Genomic DNA, 21,775 nt, shown 5'->3' on the forward strand with positions numbered 1-21,775 from the left:
TGGACTGCTGCAGACGCCTCCTAACCCATTTCCCTGCTTCTCTTCCTGCCACCTCACCCCCCAAACACAGTTTATTCTCCACACTGAAGCCAGACTCTTTTCGGAGCATTAATTATCATTTGACAGCTCTACTAAACTTTCCAATGACTTCTTATTACAGCTGGAATAAAGCACCAGTTCCACAGAGGGGCATCACAGCTGTACGTGATCTGACCCACATCTCCCTCGATGAGCCATCTCTGACCAGGCTCCCTCTGTTCCCTGTTCTTGAGACACAGCACGCCCATGGGTCTGGCTTTGCAGAGGGATGCTCCGTCCAGCTGCCCGTGGTGCTCTGCTCTGTACTGAAGCCTCTGTTCCAGACTCTGGCTCACCATTCAGCTCTCACCTCTCTACCTGTATTTGCCATACTGTCCTTCCCAACCCCTCTCTCTAGCCAGGGTGACTTGCACGCCCTCCCTCTTTATTTCCACAAATGTAATTTTGAGTGTGTACGTGTGCTTGCTCACCCCATCTCACTTGGAGACACGCCCCACCCCTAACTCCCTTCTACTCTCCCTGTGCAACAACCACCACTTTTTAGATACTAGCCAAGTTCCAACTTTTTCTACTCCGATAAACACAGCTTTCTCTTCCTAGAACCACTTAAGTCAACAATCAGCATCACACAATGTAATTATAAACTTGCCCTAATATTTGCTGGACAGCTTACTTTTCACCTATTGAATTTCTAAACTCACTGAGGATGGATCATAGACTACCCTGTCTCTTCTCATAGTGATCAGCATAGCTCTAAACAAATATTTTGTGCTCAGTAAATGTTTTTAAGAGAATAAGAATGCTCTAGTTCCCCCTCCCCTTTGATTCCCTTAAACCTACTGAGTACTAGAGAACAGATCTTCTACAGTGTGACTACAGTGAAAGAAAGGAAAGTCTTGTCCACTTGAAAAGATTTCTCTACGTAAAGTTCTCTGCAACTCACCAATTATCTAGTAGAACTTTTTTTGTCGTGTGTTTTTCCAGAAGTGGTGATGAGATGATTAATAGTAATTCTTCCATCTTGTCTCAGCTACAGTCTTATGATCAGAAGCAGACACTTTATATCTGACTGTGCAGGGTTAAGGGTAGGGTTATGGTCCCAGATCAGCGTCCTTAACCAGCCTGTGATGAGATGGCCTGCTTTACCTTGACCTCATTAGCACCCTGAGCAAACCAACAAGGTTTTGTCCAATCCATCTAGATTATAACAAGCCAAAAGAATCCAAAAGTTCCAGTGATTTTTTTTAACATCTGAATCTTAATTTTATTGTATTAATTAATGATACAAAACATCTTATCATCACTAATAGAATTAATAATAATTGCGAAAGCAATGTGTTAGAACCAGCTTTCTTATTTTTAAAAATCTTTGTTCAGCACTTAGTGACACTGGGTCTCTAAGGTCTATGTTCAATTTATTTTGATATATTGCTTGAAAAAGCACCACACACAGACACAGAGAGGCAAAAAAAAAAAAAATACCTGTTGCCTGGGCTTACTAAATCATTATACTTATTTTTACATCTCACCTGCCAAGTATTCAAAGATTGCTGATGAAATTCAGCTAGTAGATGTACATCTTCCCTAATGTCAATCAGCTATTCTTGCAGCTAATCATAAAGTGCTATTTTTTAAACAAGTGGGTCAAAACTCTCTGAAGCAATTCATTTGGGTAATTTTCAAGCAAGATTGAAAATTCTATTTCCAAATTTTGTAAGTTTGTAGTGATTTTTAAAGAGAAAAGCATATCTGGACAAACAGTATTTTTCAGAAATCCTAAAAACTGAAAAAAAAAAAAAAAAGAAGCAAACTCTTGGGAAAAGAATTACTATTGTTTCAAATGTTTTCTTTTCAAGCATTCCTCTAAACTCTCCCTTTATCCTAAAGGTGAAGCCCTCAGTGACTCACAAAGTGACATATTAAAAACTAACAACAGAAAAAAGGTAAGCTCAAGGGACATCTATTTTAGGTTGATTCAAACTAAACCTGGAATACATGAATTTACCTGAATGACTATACTAAGATTTTTACAAATCAAGACCAGCAAATAATCTTCTTGTAACACACAAATAAACTTGAGACGTTCACACACACACACACACACACACACACACACACAGTTTTAACATAAAGCACCAGCACACTGAACACAGAATATTTCTTTTATTTTTAGGAGCCTATTATTTTCAAAATGTTTCTTTCACAAACAAACAATCTTGAGGAGGAAAAATGGTAATATAAGAAAAAAAACACTAAAGTTAATAGTAAGACTAGTTAAAAGTAGGATTAAATTAGAACTCTTGGGATTGCACCTATCATTTCCCACCAAGGGCATCTCTAGCAGAAGAATAAACCCCCCCTACTCTCTATAGAACTAATGAAAGAAACTCACTTTCCCTACCGAGGTCATATGCTCATACAAACATGGTACACTAAGATCTAGCCATATCAAAGTCATTTCTGATTTGACCCAACAGCTCTACTTAGACATAAACTAATAATAAACTAAACTGTAAACATTAGGAAAAATGGCATTATCAAAGGAAACAAAACACTAGTGAAATACTATGGCCAATTGTTTTATTTTACCTGCTGTTTTAAATTGTTAAGCAACCAGAGGAAAAAGCTGCGGTGATTTAACTTGCCTCTTACATCTTGGAGATTCAGGAACACTGAATATGTCCAATAATCAAGTGAGGAAATAAGGCAAGAATCAACATCACAAAAAGGGAAGTAATTTGCTAGGTAGCCTATAATTAGCCTCTGAATCTTACAGTAGAGAATATCATTGAGGCAAACAGCTTAGGAAGATTTAAAAAGGGATCAGTCATTCACATGAATGCATAAGCGCAGAATTTAGTTACGTCAGCTGGGGGAAAAGAAAAAGGCCCATCATAAAAGCAATACACCTCCTTTGTTTCAGGGTGCACATATCCTCAACCAGGAAGAGATTTCTGAGCACAACATGTTTGGTTCTGGAAACGTAAGGCTTACCTATTTGAGAGGACGTTAATCAAATGATAAAATCAGCCAAGTTGGAATATCATAAACAATAAAAAACCAACAATGGGTCAATTTAACAAAGGTTAACTAGGGTGGTTAATGCTTAGGTATCATTAAATATAATATAATTTCTGTATAGAATATCACTGGACTACAAAAACTATCTGTTACACCAACTCTCTTTATTCAGCAAGGTATTCAATCTTTTCAAATAATATTTTAACCTCTAATGAAGCTAAAGTTTTGATATAATGGAAATTACATTACGTAGAATAATTTTAAGTGGTGTTAATAATTAGAAGCTGACCCTGATCTCAAGATATTTCAGTTACAATGGAATTATCTAAAATATTTAATTTTAAAAGGGAACATCTTTTATGTAAGCTTTACTTAAAACTAAATGAAGCTTTACTGTTAAATTATTCAAGGATAAAGCCCAAAAAGACCCACAACACCAAAGTATAAAATCAATATAATGATATGAATAGGAAATATGTAATTAAATGATTGAAAAGACATGAAATTAAAAAAACAAACAAACAAATTAAAATTCAGGCTCAAAACCTTTACTACCTAAATTCACAACATTCCTGATTTTTGTCTGAAGTAGTATGGTGGATTAAAAATATGGCCCCAAATTCTTTTACATGTTCACAAAAAAAGCTGGGGTCTAAGTCTCTTCCCCTTGAATCTAGGCAGCCTATGAAAGCACCTCCTTTGCCCTGGTGATGCTGAGTGACTTCCAAAGTTAAGACAGAAAAGATCATGCAGCTTCCACCTGGCTTACTTGAGACTCTTGCCCCAGGGGAAGCCAGCCTCCATGTAAGAAGCCCACTTCCCTGAGACTATCTTGCTGTCAAGGCCACATGTAGGCACTTCTGTACACAGCCGCAGCTGAGCATCCTGACAAAGGCCAGCCAGCATCAGCTGACAGCCAAGTGAGCAAGCTGACATCTGACTACAACTGCATGAGAAGCCCCAAGTGTGAACTGACCAGCTGAGCCCTTCCCAAATTCCTGACCCACATGCCATGATCAAAAAAAAAAAAAATGGTTGTCTTAAGTCCCCAGGTTCCGGAGGAATTTGTTAAGCAAAAGACATAGTAACCAGAAAAGGTTTTATAATTAAAGAAGCATCTCAGTGATAGGTGGGGTGCCAGGATAAAGACTCAGGCCATAGCATTCTGTTGCATTAAAATTTTAAATCTATTGTGAAATAAGATATCAAAAATTCAGGTTCAAAAATCTTACCTTATTTTTCCTACCAACCTAAACTTACTATAATTTACTATCAATCATTCACTCAGTCTTTTAACAAATACTTATTGAGCACCTATTCTATTCTGGGCTCCATGCTAAATGCTAGTTATAAAAGCAGCTCAAATAATAGTGGGGAAGGGGAGATAATTAATCAAACATCAAATAATCACACAAACATATAATTACAAAAGGGGATAAAGATACAATGGTTGCAGAGTAAAAAGGACTCTAAAAGCATAAATGGCAGGACTGATTCAGTCTGGAGACCCAAGGATGGCTGACATCTGAAAGAAGAGGAAAATTAACAGAGGGAAGGCTACACGCCTGACACACGTCTGATGTAGAGCTGGAGGGACAGAGAAGAGACTGAAGAGAGCAGAGGCCAAACCTCATCATCAGTGTTATGAACTGGACTCTTTCTGTACAGCAATGGGAAGGTCTTGTAGGTGTTTAAGCAAGATAATGAAATGTTGAGATTTTCACTTTAAATACCAACTTGGCTATCTATTCTCATACTCTCTATATTGACAACTAGCCTCTGATTTATTAATTATTTATAGACTAACTACATAAGTCCACTATACAAATACTCATTTCATGTGTACAATATGCCAACCAAGAGCTAAGAAATCAATCAAAAAAAAAATGAATAAGGTTTCTGCATGCATCAAGCTCTACAGTTTAATGGGAGCATAGAGCAGGAAACAGGTGATTTATATATAGTGAAATGAGAAGAATCTTATAGTGAGTCAAAGAGTTGTCACAGAATATAGGAAGGATGCTTAATCCAGATATAGGGGGGCAAGAAGAATTCTCGAAGGAAGAAATGTCTAAGCTAAGATAGAAGAATGAATCAGTGTGAAAGAGTCAAACAGAGTTGGGGGAGTGTGGCAAAAAAAGTAGACCCCCCCAAGATAGAACCTAATGTCACTAAACTAAAGGATCATAATTAAGAGTGTCATAGAGTGCTCAAGAAACAAAAAGAAGTTTAGTATGGCTATAGGCTTAGGGGGGTACTTGATGAGAAACAAAGTTAAGAGTGGTAAACAGGAGTTAGATCACTCAGGCACATGTAAATCATGTTTAGATTCTATTCTACAAGCAACAGGCAGACTGAAAGGCAAAGAAGGGGAATGCTAAGACCAGTCGTGCATTTTAAAAGACAATGCTGACTGTAGTGGGAAGGACAGATTGGAAATGGTCAAGATTGGAGCACTAGGACCAAGCAGGAAGCTGTGGTTGGAATCCAGAAGAGAAATGGTGGAGGCCTGAGCAAATGCCAGTAGAAATGAAGAAAAGTAGAGTAGAGAAAATATAAAAATAATTTCAGGAGGTAGAACTGAAAGAACTTGGTGATTAATTAGATCTGGGGGGTGAGGGAGAGGAAGAATTCAGGGACGATGCCCAAGTTTTTGGCCTGGGTATAACTGATGGAAACACAGAAGCCCAAAGGAAGGGCAAAGCTTTAGGGGTGTGGGAAGGAAGAGGAGGAAAGGGAGATTTCATCCTGAGAGGTTTAAGGTGGCTGTGGGTAGTACATGCAGGTGGCAATGTCGAGGAGACAAACAGCTACCTGGTACTGCAGGTGAGAAGAGTCATCCGGGCTAGAGACAAAGATTTGGAAGTCAAGAGCATATAGGTGTTACCTAAAACCATGGGAGTGGACGACATGGCCCCACGACTAGTACACAGTGTGAGGAGAGGAGAGAGAGGGTTTAATATAGGACCATGTAGACACCAACATTAAGCGATGGTAACATAAGAAAAAGCTCAAACGGAAACAAAAAGTAATGGCCAAGAGAATTAGGAAGAAAACGGGAGAGTGTGCTGCCATTAAAACTTAATAGTAAGTCAAATCATAGCTCCTCTAAACTAAACTCCTCTTGATTTTCGTACATGAAGATGAGGCTGACTTTGGTAGAAATCTTTATCTGGATCTAAATCTGGGCAAGAGACTTCCACTTCCTCAAAACATGTAATTAAGTTTCTTCTTGGACTGGAAGACTTGTGATTTTGTACAATACAGATATAAACTTAAAAGAAAAATGAAATAAATATATATTTAACCTATAAATAAGATAATAAATGCAAAGACTGTAAAAAGACCTTGGGTTTTAGAGCCAAATGGACCTGAGTTGAAATCTCACCTTTGCCATTTCCTAGCTGTGTGATTTAGGGCGAGTTATTTAATCTCTCTAACCTTGAGTTTCCTCACGTAACATTCTACTACCTACAGTACAGAAACTGAACTGTTCCTGTCTTCTTGAACCCATTCTAATCAGAAAGCCACCCCCACCAGTGCCAATGAAAACAGCACTGTTCACACTTACAAATAATCTCCTTGTTGGGAAATCCAATGGTCAATTTTAATCTTTATCCCGCTGAAACTATTGGAAGCATTAGACAAAAATGATGACTCTTTCCTTTTTAAAACATCACCTTTGTTTGGCCTTTGGGTAACCACTCTGCCTTGGTTTTTTTCTTGCCTATCTGGGCCTCTCCCTTTCAGACATTTTGCTGGTTTTTTCATATGTCCCAGACTCTATATCTGCAAACACTGGTATGCCCAGACTCAGTCCTCAATCCTTCCCTATCAACTATCACGCCACAGGTGACCTCATCTGGTCTCATGGCTTTAAATATCATCTATATGTCAAAAATGTTCAAATTTACATCTTCTTAAGATCGCTCTGCTGAATGCCACACACCAACTGCCTATTCAACATCCTTTTATGAATGTCTAAATACCTTTTCAAACTTAGCATGAACTCCTGATTCTCCTTAAAACTAGTCCTCCTACAGTATTCCTCACCTTATTAAATGACAAACCCATTCTTCTAATTGCTTGGGCTCAAAACCTGAGTCATCCTGGACTCTTTTTTTCTCTCATCCCACACCCAATCATCAGCACATTCTGTCAGCTCTATTGTCACAATATATTCAAAATTCCACCAGTGCAAACCATATTCACCTCTATCACCCTAGTCTGAACTGTCACACCTCTCCTCTGGCTTACTGCCATAGTCTTCTAACTGGTCTTTTAACTTCCATTCTTGACTCGCATAGTATATTCTCCACAGAGAGCCAGAGTACTTTCTCATAAAGGTAAAGTCATATCTGATTAGCTCAAAACCATCTTACAGCTGCCGATCTGATTCAGAGGAAACACAAATTCTCTATGGCCTTAAAGCCCTTTCCGATCAGCTTTTCCCACTCTTCCTGCTGGTTTCTTCTTATCGCTCACCACCTCATTCCCTATGCTTCAGCCGCATGGATCTTTTTGCCATTCCTGGAACCCCCCCCAAGTATGCTCCTGTCTCTGGAACTTTATACTTGCTGTTCCCTTAGATATCCTCATGGTTTGCTCTCTCACGGCCGTCAGAAAGATCTCTGCTCAAAAGTCACCTTGTAAAATAAACCCTCCCTGACAACTCCTAAAAACACTATAAATATATAAAGAAAAACCTCCTCCCCAATATTTCTTATCACCCTTCCCTTGTTTTTCTTTCTCTATAGCCCTTATTATCTCCTAATATACAAAATAATTTACTTATTTTATTATCAATCTCTCCCCAGCCTAGTATATAAACCCCATGAAGTAAGGGGCTTTATCTGTTACTGTTCTCTGTATCCCCAACACCTCCAACAGTATCTCATATGTAATAAGTATTTAATATGTAAGGGAATTAAAATTAAATAATAAAACATGTGTAAAAATGCTTGGAATATAGATGTTCAATTAATGGTTGTTATTATTTGTGGAAACTCAAGTGTAATTACCCAAAACTGATAGGGCAAATAGTACTGATAACATTGAAAGAGAATATTATTCTAGGAATTAATTGTCCTGCAGACACTGAATTTTTGTTTTAAGACAGAACTTGATTTGGGAAGGTTCATTTCGTTTATCACATAAAACCCTTCTGACACAGTGAATTTGAACAAAAAAACCCAATTCTTTGGAAGTATCATAACTTTAAAGATTTGCCACATTGTCAAGAATGATCCAAAACAAACTTAGCAAAATTATGTTTTCTTTTAAGCAAAGGTAATAAATATTTTGAAAGAAGCAAAGTATTAACTAATTTCTATTTATCACAATTATAAAGAACTCTGAGAAATGTTTATTAAGAAAAAAGTAATGAGTGGATTAATTACTTTGAAATAAACATAATAGGAGGAATAGTAATATGCTTACTAAAAGGTTAACTGGTATTCCAGAATCGGCTTAAGAAAATCCTCCCAGAAAGGCAGCAGAAGAGGGGAGACCCACAGCTGTCTGAGAACTTAAAGGAAAGCTTATTTATGCTTGGAAGATAAAGCTTGGAAGAAACACTGCCAACTAGTCTCTAAGATGGCTCCTTGGGGGCATTTAATACATTTATAGATTATCTCATGGTCCTTGACACACAGGTACTCAATAAATGTTTGTTATATGTGTAAATGGTACATTAACAAATGAAAAAGTTAATTATAAGAAATTATGACTCAAGTATCTGTCTACATCCCCATCACAAACTCTTAACGAAAAGCTGGGAGCTGAAGTCCTAACGTTCTCCTTTTGCTGTCTCTCACATGAGGAGTAAGGAAGAGCCTTCAAGTGTAAAAGCTGAGCTCTATCTACTCTAGGAGAAAAAAAAAAAAATCACTACTGTAAAGGTTTCAGTTGACGCCCGAGGTAAGTAGTACTAGTCATGTTATTTGAGATCTTGTAGGCAGTGGAGCACAATGCAGGGTTTCTCCACGTGGTGTCATCATCTCCAGATGCTGGAAGCGACGGGAAGGAAGACACCCAGGCAGTGCCTGGACCAGGTCCTGCTGGCCCAGAGATGAACCCTTGATAGGGGATTGATTCCTCCGCAGAAATCAAGTACTACTTAAAATCAAATTTTGAAAAGTAAGAGAAAAAAGAAATTATTAAAGAGAAATGAAGAAATTATTAAAAGAGATATCAGTAAAGAGTCAGATGAGGAAAATAAGTAAGTGCATGAGTCAGGAAGGTATAAAAGCAAATGTTACCACAGCCCCGCAGTACACACACACACACACACACACACACACACACACACACACACACACTCATTCTGTACACAAAAAAATAAGCTTACATATGCCTGAATTCTCACTTTTCAAATTCTCAGAGTGATTTAACAGAGGTCAGTCTCTTTTATTCTTCACATTTTTAAGACTACCAAAATCACACCTGGCATGATAGGATCTGTAAATTACCTGTGTGAAGACGGCTGCATGCAAACTCCATATTGAACGGGACAGATTCTAAAAATATCCAGGTTGTTTTAAGGTTTAAAGGGAAAAAGTAGGTTACACTTTTACCCATAAAAGTCTGGATGACTCAGAGTTTAATAATAGGATACAGAAGCTTTCATCCCTAGGTCACTGATTCGAGGGTGACTATGGTAGACAGTCATTCTAGGACATTACCATCTAGCAGCTGTTTTGTTCACAAACTGCAGAAGAAATGTGTTGCTTGTCTCTATTAATACTCATTTGACAGGTGTGTACATTCCAAGTCATATGCATCTGCCAATCGCGAGCACTTTGAAGCAGAGTGATGAAAGCTGCAACAGCTGTTACCTTTAGAAAGCCCTTAGCATGCCCAATTCTCTTCTTTCTTTATGTAAAGGACTAACTATTAATATTTCACATCATAACATATTTTACTGTCTCAAACCAAAATCATAAAAGAAAGATACCTGTGGAGGATTTTTGAAATGAGTGCAATATCATTCTATGAAAGAAGGAAAGCAACAATCTTTCCTCCTAGAAAATGTGGAAAAGGCCAAACCAGCTGAGGTCAGTACTCAGAATGGCCCAGCGACCTGCAGGAGACTGCAGACATCCTTGGGATTGTGTGCTCTAAGCCATGGTCATACATGCACACTTAGGTTACTAGGAAACGTACTTCTAAAATTTATGTACCAAAGATTTATGTACCCAGGCAACACAAACCAGTTAAACTCCCACTATCTCCATCATGGTACTCTAGAGCCTTTAAGTAACTCCCCTATGTTAAGTGCCAAAGATTATAATGTATCAGTTCAATCCTTCACCATGGCAACTGGAAACTGGATGGTACCTATCGGCCAGTAAAGTCATTCCACTAAGAAGGATTCTCCAACAGCCCCAGTCACAGTGATAACTGAAGAAGAATTATGTTTTGAAAAACTAAAACTATTATTTTTAAAACACAGTATGGAGGTATTTAAGTCACCACCCTATGTCTGCACTGAAATAATGAAGACACCTATCTATCAGCCTTTGCCACACATTCAGTCCACGGCACTAATGGAAATAAGATTTATCATCTAAAAACCTGCATTCCTGTCTTCCAACTTTGTACCTTCTTTCAAAGAACTCAGCATCTCCTTTTAGAAGAATATTAATTTAACCAGGCAATATTCCAACTCACATTTAGTATGCATTTTTAATGTTTGCATAAAATGCTTAATAGGGACTCTGCTTTGTTTTCTTAAATGATGTTAAATAATACACTATTTGGCACAGATCCAAAAGATGATGAAAAAAGTCACTAATAACTTTTTATTTCAAATATATCATTTTACTTTAAAAGGTCTTAAAGAGTCTTGCATGTTCAAGCTTGACAGATTTACTTCTGTCAAAACCAAGAAGCCTTATAAAATGAGAAAGAGGGCACTCTCCATGCCCTTTGACCTGGTTCAGTAATGCAACAAAACAACTCTGCAGTTTGATTTTATTTTGCTTTAGAATTGGTGTGTCATTACAGATCATGGTCTGCAATCCCATTTCATTGATGAGGAAATTAAGACACAGAGAGGTTAAGTGATGTGGAAACACAGCCTCTTTAAGTAGAAGGGACCTTATCATTAACACAGATCAGAATTATAACCACAGGCCTAGTTTTATGCAAGTGAAAGAAATGCCATTTTTGTATAAGCTAAGAGTTTGTTTTAAAACTCTTTAATTCTAAGTTTAATAACAAACTTAGCAAACCTATTATTTTTGTCTACTTTAAGTCTTTGTCTTTTGTCTTAAAACATCAAGAATCTCAGAGTAGAATTCAGTGCTCAAGCAGATCACCTCCTTCTAGCCGTGGTTTCTGGGGGCAGTTTCATCATCTCTTTGTCGCTCAGCTCTTCATAACCTCAATAACTAATTAGTTGAGCATCTGTTATGTGTCAGACAACATTCTAGGTGCCAAAGCCACAGTAGGGAACAAATCATGTGAAAACTCCTGTCTTCATGGAAATCAACTGCATAAGTACAAGACAGAGTATTTTTATCACTATGGAGAAAATAAATAGCTGGAAAGGAGATCTAGAGTGTTGGGTGAGGCTCAACTTTGGGTGACCACCAAAAAGGTGGTCAGTGAAGGTCACACAGGCGACATCTGCATACAGACCTGAAAGGGAGAAGGGTAAGGAGTAAGCAAGGGGATGGGGGGTGGGGGGGACTCCAGGGGGATAGTCCAGGCACAAGGAACAACACACACAAAGCCCTGAAGTGGAAGCATGCCTGGCCTGCATGATTCATCTTTTTGTTGTTGTTTATTATTTCAAATAAAGTATATTTTTTCTTTATTAAAAGTTCTGTCAAATACTTTAGAAGAAGGTCAGGAACATACATACAATCCTAAATACTTTCGATAACCTTCAGATACTATGTTACTTCAGAGGAGCTTTTCACAGTTGTGCACGGCAATGATTCTTCACTCACCTTGCCACCCTCCCACTCCCCACCCCCATTCCTTCTCTTTCTCCACTGGAGATCAAAACACTGACTTCCTAAAACTAACTTATGGAGGCAAAAAAAATTTTGCTTTGGGGAAAGGACCCACCTTAAGGGAATCAAACTGCAGAGTACCCCAACCTATAATGACCACCTCTCTTGAACTCCCGGCCCTTAAGAGTAAGTGCTACATGATATTGTTACTCTGTTTACATCTTATTATATGCTACCTTGTTCTTGTGTACACATCTTGTATACACACAAGGGGACTTCCTTGGAGCAGGGCCCATACCTTGGGAATGTCTGAATCCCACCACAGGGCTTTGCACATGGATGGCACCGATATCTGTTGGGCTGTTTGACAGTGATGTCATAGAAACCGACCCAATGAACAGCAGGCTTTCCTCCTTTTTCAAGTATCTGTCTGCCGATAAAGCATGAAAGAGACATCACAGTCTCTCACAGGCGTTTGGATAACCTCAGCCATCTTGGCCAAGTCACTGTTTGTGTAGCATTCCATTCTGTCTAAATTCCCCTTTGCGTTTGCCGTTGGGCACGTTACACACTTTCAGTCTAGACACAAGCATGGATTAGCCACAATACACAGAGGAACTGCACCGTGTGAAATCCTCTTCAGTTCGCTTCAGCCAATGTTATTAAACACTATTACGGGAAAGGATACCAACATGAAACTACCAGACACAGGGGCTGTAAAACCCTGTCCATACAGTCTAGCCAGACAAACAGACACATATGGAACAACTTCAGTGCATGCAAGACATGCAGAAGTATTTTGAAAGTATACAAGCAGTGGCCTGGAGGTGAGGTAAGGCTTCACGGAAAAGTTGGCACCTGAACAGCCAGAGTTTTGAAAGATGAATAGGCGTAGGACAATCAGACACGGGATCAAAGGGCATTCCGGATTGTGCAAAACACTGGCAGAAACATAACAGACTGAAAACTGCTGGAAGGACGCATTCACCACCAGGGAAGGAAAGCCGGTCTACTGCACTCTTAAACTTTCCAAGAAAAAAAACAAGTTTTCAAATAAGGAGCTGAGGAGGAAAGTTTCACCAGCACTTGTTTTGTTAAGCCTCTTAGCCTTGCTTTGCTTTGTTTTGCTCTTTCTGTTTTGTTCCCTCTCAGAGAAATAAAGCACTCTGCTGGCATAAAACTTCAGTGAGAAAAAGTACTTCAACTTTACTAAGGAAAAAGAAACTGAAAAGCGGACCAGGGCCAAGGAATAAATAAAGTAATAACACTTTTTCTGGATTATTTAAATGGAGCAAAATTTCAAATTCGGTATCATTCATTGCAACTCTTCTCTCCACCAACTCAATACATATTTATTTTATACCCACTATTTGTTAGTTTCTGGGATACCAGGCCTCTGAGGCACTCGCATTGCCCTCCTCTTTGAGCAAGCTCCTTGCTTGCAATCTAATAAAAGAAATAGCAGAAGGCAATTCACTTGTACCCTGTTCCTGCTAGGTTGCCAATCAAAGCTCGAAGCTCAAGCAGAGTCAAATTCCAGTCAAGTTAACCAGCGAAGACAAACACACTTAAACCAACAACCGAGATGTAAGAAACTGATAGAGGTCCTCCATAAGGGTGTTCATCACCTCTTCCTGTGAGCAGGGAGCTGGCGAGCTGGACTTCCTGGCCAGTGATTTGGAATGCTGAATGGAGGACAGGGGAGGGACAGAGGGGCTGAGGTTACCTGGGAGCTCAGGTAGACTTTGAGGCACTCCTCGCACACGGCCTTCTTGCAGCAGGGCAAGGGCTTGATGGGCTTGTCTTCCAGGCACACCCGGCACATCAGCACCATGAGGGGCGCATAGGGATCCCCGACCCCACCCAGGCCAGAGTAGGGTGGAGCTCCCAGCAGGCTGGGCACGGAGAACGGCTCGGGCGCCAGGTAGAACTCCAGCTCGATGCTGCCGCCGTCGGGGGACAGGGGGTCCGCTGGGAGCGACAGCCGGGGGCTGGGGAAGGAGGAGGGGGTGCTGGGAGGGTTGGTCACCGGCGGAGCCCGGGGTGGCGACGCGGGCAGCGAGAGCCGCTCCGCCGAGGGGGGCTCGGGCAGGTCGTTCTCCACGCAGAACACAGAGCAGAAGACTTGTCTCTTGGCGGGGGGCGGGCGCCGCTGGCCCAGCACGTCCAGGACCAGTCCGTCTGGGGCCCCGACGCAGGTCCGGGGCTCCGGCTGCTCGCCGGGGGGCGCCTCCTGCTGTTCATCCCCTCTCTCCTTTCGGTCCCCCGCTTCCTCCTCCTCCCTTGCCAGCTGCTGTTGCAAAGCCTGGGGGTTGAGGGGCCCGGTGTAGGCCAGTCCTGCGGGCTGCGCCGGTGCCTGGTTCTTCTTCCACCTCGGGGGCCCCCGGCTCCTCGCGGGCTCCGGGACGCTCGTGTGCGAGCAGCCCGAGTCGCTTCCGCAGCTGCCGCCGCTCGGCTCGGCGGAGGAGGCGCGCGGCCCAGGCGCCACGGTGCTGTCCCCCGGCGGCCTCGGGGGCTCGGGGTGGCCCGTGGCGCCGCCAGGGGGGGTCCGCGCCTCCAGGGGCCCGCCGCTGCCGCTCACCGTGCTCTGCTCCTCGCCCATCGCCGCCCGCGGCCGAAGCCGCCGCCGCCCATCCAGCCGCCGGGACCCCCACCCGGCGCCGGCGGGCAGCGGGGGCAGCGGCTCGGCTCGACTCGCGGCTCCGCTTCTGCTTCCGGGTCCCTCCTCCGGGGCTGGGACGCCCCGAGCTCCCTCGGGGGAGCCCGTGCTCCCGGGCGGCGGCGCGCGGGGAGCCCGGCCCGGCCCGCTGCTCCTCCTCCTCCTCCTCCTGATCCTCCCGCGCGGCCGGGCACCGCCTCGGGAGCGCCGAGGGCCGCTCGCTCGGGCCGCCGGCGCTCCCGCCCCACATGCAGGTCGGGGCGGCGCCGCGGCCCCCGGGAGCCCCTGGAGGGACAGAAGGGTCCGGAGGGAGGAGGCCGTCAGTCCCGCGCCATCGCCGGTCCCCGCTGGGGGCCGGGCGGCCGGAGGGCGGTGGTCAAAGGGTCGAGGGGCCTGTGGCGCCGCCGCGGCGCGCACCAGGAGGGGCAGCCGGAGCGCGAGCCAGCCGCCGCGGCCCCTGGGGGAGAGGCCGGAGCGCGCCACCTCCCGCTCCCGCTCCTCGTGCTTCACCTAGCGCCCTCCTCACCGCCCCTCACCCCACCCCTTTGGCACACACCTCCCCACACGTACACACGCGCGCGGGCACCGCGCACTCACTCACGCACACCCCGAGTGGGTGTGATCTCAGACCAGGATGCGCTCTCGCCCCCAGGGTTCACGCTCGGCCTCCACCAAACTCTCCAGAGCCGGCAGGCTGCCCTTCGGGCTACGCTTTGAGCAGAACTTCCTACAAAACTCCTCTTTACTGAAAGCTAGAGCTAGAAAACCCTGGCTAGTTAGGATTTTGGTTTCGCTTGTTTCTCTTGCGTTCGTCCGATTTTAAATCCTCCAAAGAGGGAGTTCAGAGAATTAACGCTAGGAATTATTAGTTCAAAATGCTGTGTGTACTCTGCTCTCTGCTTAATAAGGTAGGAAGGATGTTTGAAACCCACAAAAGTGCCGAAAAGCACGTTTAACCTACTCCTTTAACTAGAATCCTTATGAGAGCTGGTAAATAACGAATTTAAGATTTATCCCCCTTTCCTCCTTTTCAGTGTCCTCTTAGGAACTTTTTTTTTTTAACCCTTTGAATATTCCAAAATGGGTAGCATTAAGGTAGTAAGATGGTCTGGCCTAATTAATAAACCGGATCATTGGTGGAAATCATGAAAAGTTTCATTAGCACAACCATATTTATCCCCAAAACTGTTTCCAAGACAACAATTATAGTTGAGCCAGAACTTAATTATGTGTTGATCTATCTTTATTTTCCAGGAAGTATTAGTCACCCAGACTGGTGCATGTTAGTTCCCTAAAGCCAATGAAAACATTTTGGGGAAGCCAACCTTTGTTTTTTTCATCTTGAGAGGGAATTCAATTTACACATTCATATAATAGGAAGGAGCTGTGAAGTGTGTAGAATTTTTTTATCTCGAAGTTGTTATTGGGTTGTTCTAAAATATTTTCCAAATCAGATAACAAATGCTAGAAAGGTGACTAGCTATGCAGTACTAAGAAAGGAGGGTAACACCAAAGAACATGTCCATCATGTATGTCTGATGTTCAGTGGCACCACAAATGGATGAATCTAATCAATCAGTCTAAATGCCCACCTCATTTATCAGTCTGACCCAAGAATGAAGAATTCTTATTTGGAAGATTAAATGCTATTTAGGGATTTTTTTTTTCATCTTGGCTAATTGATTTCCTAGTAGCTGCTATTTTTCTTCCAAATGATCCTAGTGTTCATTGCTTTAAACATAGGGACAAGAAGCCTACGTTTGTGTCTTTTTTTGTATGCCATCTGATAACTACTTTTCTATTCTTTCTAAAGGGATATAAAAGTAATCCGTGTTTTCTGGGTGACAACAGTCTGAGAGTAAGACCAGAGTAACAATAATGGATACAAAAAAGTATATCTCCGGGGCTTCCCTGGTGGCGCAGTGGTTGGGAATCTGCCTGCCAATGCAGGGGACACAGGTTCGAGCCCTGGTCTGGGAAGATTCCGCATGCCGCGGAGCAACTAGGCCCGTGAGCCACAGCTACTGAGCCTGCGCGTCTGGAGCCTGTGCTCCTCAACGGGAGAGGCCGCGATAGTGAGAGGCCCGCGCACCACAGTGAAGAGTGGCCCCTGCTCGCCGCAACTAGAGAAAGCCCTCGCACAGAAACGAAGACCCAACACAGCCATAAATAAATAAATAAATAAAATTAAAAAAAAAAAAAAGTATATCTCCACAGTGTCTCTAGGAATCAAACCCCTCAAGGTCTTCCCATAGTTTTGGGACTCCCTCCTCCACACATATTTGTCGTAGGTGTTCCAAGAACTTGTTCTTGCAGTGCCCACCATTTTGTTCCTTATCCCTCAGATTTGGTTCACTGAAAGTGGCTTTCCTTGACACTGAATCAAGTCACCAGTGGGATTTTTGAAGGCTGCCCTGTAGCTCTGCAGCCCTTCTCCTTACCATGACTTCCTCCCCATGGGATTTGTCTGGTGTTTGTGAAAATAGAACCATGGCATGCCATATCTGCAGCCTCCAGACAGACTCAGACTTGCCTCAATCCTGGGCCCAGCACCCCTGGTGTTCAATCTGGGACCCATGGGACACCAGTAACATGGAGTTAAAATGCAAAGTTAATATGGTGATCCTACTATCAATTTCCCCTAAAATGAAACACATGAAGCACCTATGATAGTTGTACTGATAGGATTCATTAAAAAAAAATTGATTGAAAATATAGTTACTGTAGCAAAAATTTCACTTATCTAACACAAGCTTAATATTCTCAAAACTCAGACCAACTGCTCCATGTCAGGCTGTATACAGTTGTTAGTACAGTATAAACTCTATCACCAATATTCTGTCGCTACCAGTTTCAACTTTCAATGTTTTGTAATTTGCAATGGGCTGTGCACATTCCCTAAAACCAAGACTTGAATATTGGGAGACAATGTCAAGTTTGAGAATTGACATAGTCAATTACTTTTGGTCATTACTGAACGTTATTTTTTCTATTACCAAGTTTCCTATCCTGGCTTTTAAGCATGACTTGTTTTTGCTTCCCTGGAAAATTTTTATTCAGACTTTAGTTCAATAATTAAAGACCCTAGATTTATTAATTTATTAAAAAGTGTTATGAAAAAGCAGAAAAGCTGTGAATCATTTTAATTTTACATACTAAAGGTAAAGCGGATTTCTTCATAACTGTTGTGGAGAAAAAATACATAATGTTTAAACACCATGAAATAATTATACAGCAAATACCTGACTTGTTTTTCTATCAGTCCTTCAACTATCAAATATATATGTGTGTGTATATATATATATATATATATATATATATATATATATATATATTTTAATTCATTTCCTGAAGAGGAATGAACACAGTGGAATGAATTTCTAGGTCTGCTTCTGAAAGACACAGTGGAATGTTGGTCCTCACTCTCCTATCGTCTCTCCTCTTCACCCATGGAGGGAGAGAACCTGGAATCATCAAGGAAAAGGGGCATTAGTACAACACAATTGTTTCGCTTTAGTTTTCCACCCGAACTTCCAAAGGAAAATCCAAATGAGATAAAGTTAAAAATAAAATGAAACAGTACATTCCTTCAAATTATAAAATTAAAGCCCAAATGCTTGGAAAACAGAGGAAACCAAGAATAAAAAGGAAGATGAGGAAGGAAAAAGAAGACAAATGGAAGGGAGGAAGGGGGAAAAAAAAGGAAGGAGAGAAGGAGAGAGGGAAGGAGGGAAGGAGGGAAGGAAGAAAGGAAGGGAAGAACTTTATTATCCACTACCCAAAATAACCACTTAAACTACTTTAACAGAGTGATAAACTTCATTCTAGTGTTTACATCTGTGTGTATAAAAAAATGTCAAATGATATATGCTCCTTTTCCTACATTTTAAAAATTAGTAATATATCCTGACCATTTTCACACTATTAAGACATCTGTATATCATCATGATTTGTGACAATATAGAATTTTACTATATAGATGCATCACAATTTAACTAATTCCATTTTATTTTAAAAAAGTAGATTATTTATGATTTTAAGAAAACATACAATATAACATTTAATATATATGAATAGGTATTATAACCTTTGTGTACATTCCTAATATACCATAGCATAAAGTCCTAAAAATTAAATAGCTGCTCAAAAGAGTAGATTTAATTTTGAGGTTTTGGCACACATATCAGAGAAATTTAGCACCAATTTATAACCCCATTAACAGTGAGGGTATGAGAGAGTCTACATCCCTAATCATTCTAAGGAGATTTTTAAAAATTAAAAATGCTGTAAATAACATCTTACTTTTAAATTAATGAGCATATTCTTTTAGATAAAAAGGGAAAAATCAAATATTAACTGTCGATTCCCTTTGGATATATATAATTTAGCATCGCATGTTATGGTTCTCTATTCCTGAGGTTATGGTTCTAACAGCTTTCCTTCCTCATCTTTTAAAAAAATTTCCTCATTACCTCTTCTAGTGACAGTAATGCTCTAAAAATACTCGGAGGTAACCTCAGTCATAGGTAATACTTCTAAGTCTATGATACCAATTCCTCATTTCCTAAATACAGGTGCACCTAAATACAGGTGCACTTATTTGAGTGCCCCAGACTCATTTTCAAATGAATATGGTGCCAAGGAAACCCCATCTTTCAGCCCTCACTGTGGAAGCTCTTTGAATTAAGAAGAGATCCACTTAATAGTGCAAGATCCACTCTTTTTGACCTGAGAAAAGCCCGTTCCCTCCTCACAGAAAAAGTCACCTTGGAGTTTAAAGGCAACTCAGAGTTTCTACTATGGTGGCTTTGGTTTACCAGAAAGATGTCAACCCTGGCTCTGCATCTAGAAATCCCTGGTCTCCTCTTCCCAAGGTACAGAGTGACATAAAGAGAGAGATGCATTGTATTCTCTGTTTCCCAGCTTCCCTTTCTGAAAGGGGTGTCAAGTCACAGCCTCCTCCTGACAGGCTTTGTTTATAGCAGGAGTCAGAAAAATTTACAGCCCGGCTCCTTCTTGGCCCTGAGACTGGAATGCCTCATTGGTTCGGTAAGCAAGAGCAAGATAAATCTCTTCTTGTACAACTCTCAGTACCCAGTACCTCCTTGCTGGGTAATTCACAGTAAAGGAAATCATTTTGTCCAAACAAAAGGGTAATCAAGCATCAATGTAACAGAACTGAAGATGCACTTTTACAAAATGACACTTTAATTCTGAAAAGAGTAGAGATTTTCTTAGCAAAAGGAAAAGCAAATCTCTTCCAAATTGGGAAGAAGTAAAAGGTAACTTAGAGACGATTTATTTAGAACAATGGCGAAGTGCTTACAAAACTATGTTAAATGAAAAAAGACAAGAAAAATCTAATATATATGATTACACCTTTGTTGGGATGTATATGATAAAATAAGGACAAAAGTAATAGGAGTTATTGTATAAGGGTAATGTGGTTATGATTTTTTTTTCATTTCCTAAAATTTCTAAAATATTATGTTGCTTTTATAATGGACAAGAGAGAAAAACAAGATTTTTTTTTTAAAGAGTGAAACAGTTTCATCCTAATGAACAGGGAAATAGATTTGGTGCTAATAGATGTTGTTTGCATGTACACTCGTGATAGTTAAGGTAAGCAAGTCCTCCCAATTGTGTTACAATTCAGTCCAACAACCATTTCCTGAAAGTCTATTAGATCCTGTGTCAAACTTTGGAAAATTCAATTTACTAATTTGTTCCCCAAATTTTCCTTCATTTTTAACTTCATAACATCTATGAAACACTTTAAGATGTCCAGAGCCAGAGCATATCTTAGCTATATGTGGAAGCCCAGTTCCTAGCATTCTGCACATATTTAGTTCTCAACAAAACATTTTTAAAGGAAAGAAACCACGAAAATATGATCTTCTGTAGTGACTTAATCGTTATATAGAACTATGGTTCTCAAACTGTGTGCCAAGGGGCCTTGAGGCACAGCAGTAAACTCCTAGTTTCTAGTTTATTAAAACTCTTAGGATATTTAGAATTCTTCAGGGAATCACAGCATTACCTGTTGGACACCATGTAAACTACTGCTGTTGAGTTGTTTGGACCTAATTACTATTAGGAATTTCTTTTTGCCTAAATTAAAGGGCACCATGAAAAATAACTGAGACACGAGGGTGCCACAATCTGAGAAAGTTTGGAACCTCAGGTTGGAAACCGCAGGTATAGAGCAAAAACAACAGGATCAAGACGCTAACCTCTTAGAGATTTATATTTTAAATGTATGAGACACCTATGTCATAAAGGATTAACCTTGCCTAAGAAAAGTTTCGGTCTTTGCTGCCAGCTCCTGGAAGGTAGGTATAGGCCCTGACTACAGGAATGAGTCTCTCTGTTTATGTGAGGACCTTAGACCTCACATAAACCATGCCACAGAGTCTCTGCTAACAATGTCATGTATGGGGTGGCGGAGGGTGTCCTTGGGTCACGTGGTATCAGCTTGACCTCTGGAGGGGCTGGGAACTAAGCTGAGCCACTTGCATGGTCTGCCATGTCTACATCACTGACTTCCCATAAAAAGCCTGGATACCAGGGTTTGATGAGCTTCTGTGGTTGGCAAAATTCCATGCATGTTGTCACACATCATTGCTGGGAGAAATAAGCACTGTCCACACAACTCCACTGGAAGGAGACAACTGGTGGCTCCATGCCCAGCCTCTCCTGAACCCTGCCCTATGTACCTTTGCCTGTTGCTGATTTGAATCCGTGTCCTTTCATTGTAATAAACCATAACTGTGAGTAGACATTTTTGCTGAGTTCTGAAAGTCCTTCTAGAGAATTATTCAATCTGAGGGTGGTCATGGGAACTTCCTGAAATACACCACTGCAAAAACAGAAATCGACTAACTTTTATGAGTTTCCGTTTCCCCAAGCAGAAAGATGTCATTGAGAAGGTACAGTACCCACTAAGGCAAGAACAAGACAAGTTTAATATAAAAGCAGAATAAGAGAAAATTCATGACCTTGTTCTTGGCACACAAGAAAGTTGATTGTCTCAGAAAATATAGATAAGTAAGTGACCCTTTTAATTTATGAGGTGCTTGAAATTCATTATGAC

At 41.1% G+C, this 21,775-nt stretch overlaps 1 protein-coding gene across 1 annotated transcript in view; it reads right to left on the reverse strand.

Annotated features, from left to right (window-relative positions):
* RNF217 (ring finger protein 217) overlaps nucleotides 1–15,183 on the reverse strand; it is a 121,370-nt gene extending 106,187 nt beyond the window's left edge. The window contains exon 1 of the mRNA XM_059941288.1: nucleotides 13,750–15,183. Within this exon, the coding sequence (XP_059797271.1) occupies nucleotides 13,750–14,625 (876 nt within the window). The 5' untranslated portion in view covers nucleotides 14,626–15,183. The remainder of the gene's footprint in view (nucleotides 1–13,749) is intronic.
* Between the last annotated feature and the right edge of the window lie 6,592 nt (nucleotides 15,184–21,775).

Source organism: Balaenoptera ricei, chromosome 12 (assembly GCF_028023285.1).
Source record: "Balaenoptera ricei isolate mBalRic1 chromosome 12, mBalRic1.hap2, whole genome shotgun sequence".
In the NCBI taxonomy this organism is placed as follows: Eukaryota; Metazoa; Chordata; class Mammalia; order Artiodactyla; family Balaenopteridae; genus Balaenoptera; species Balaenoptera ricei.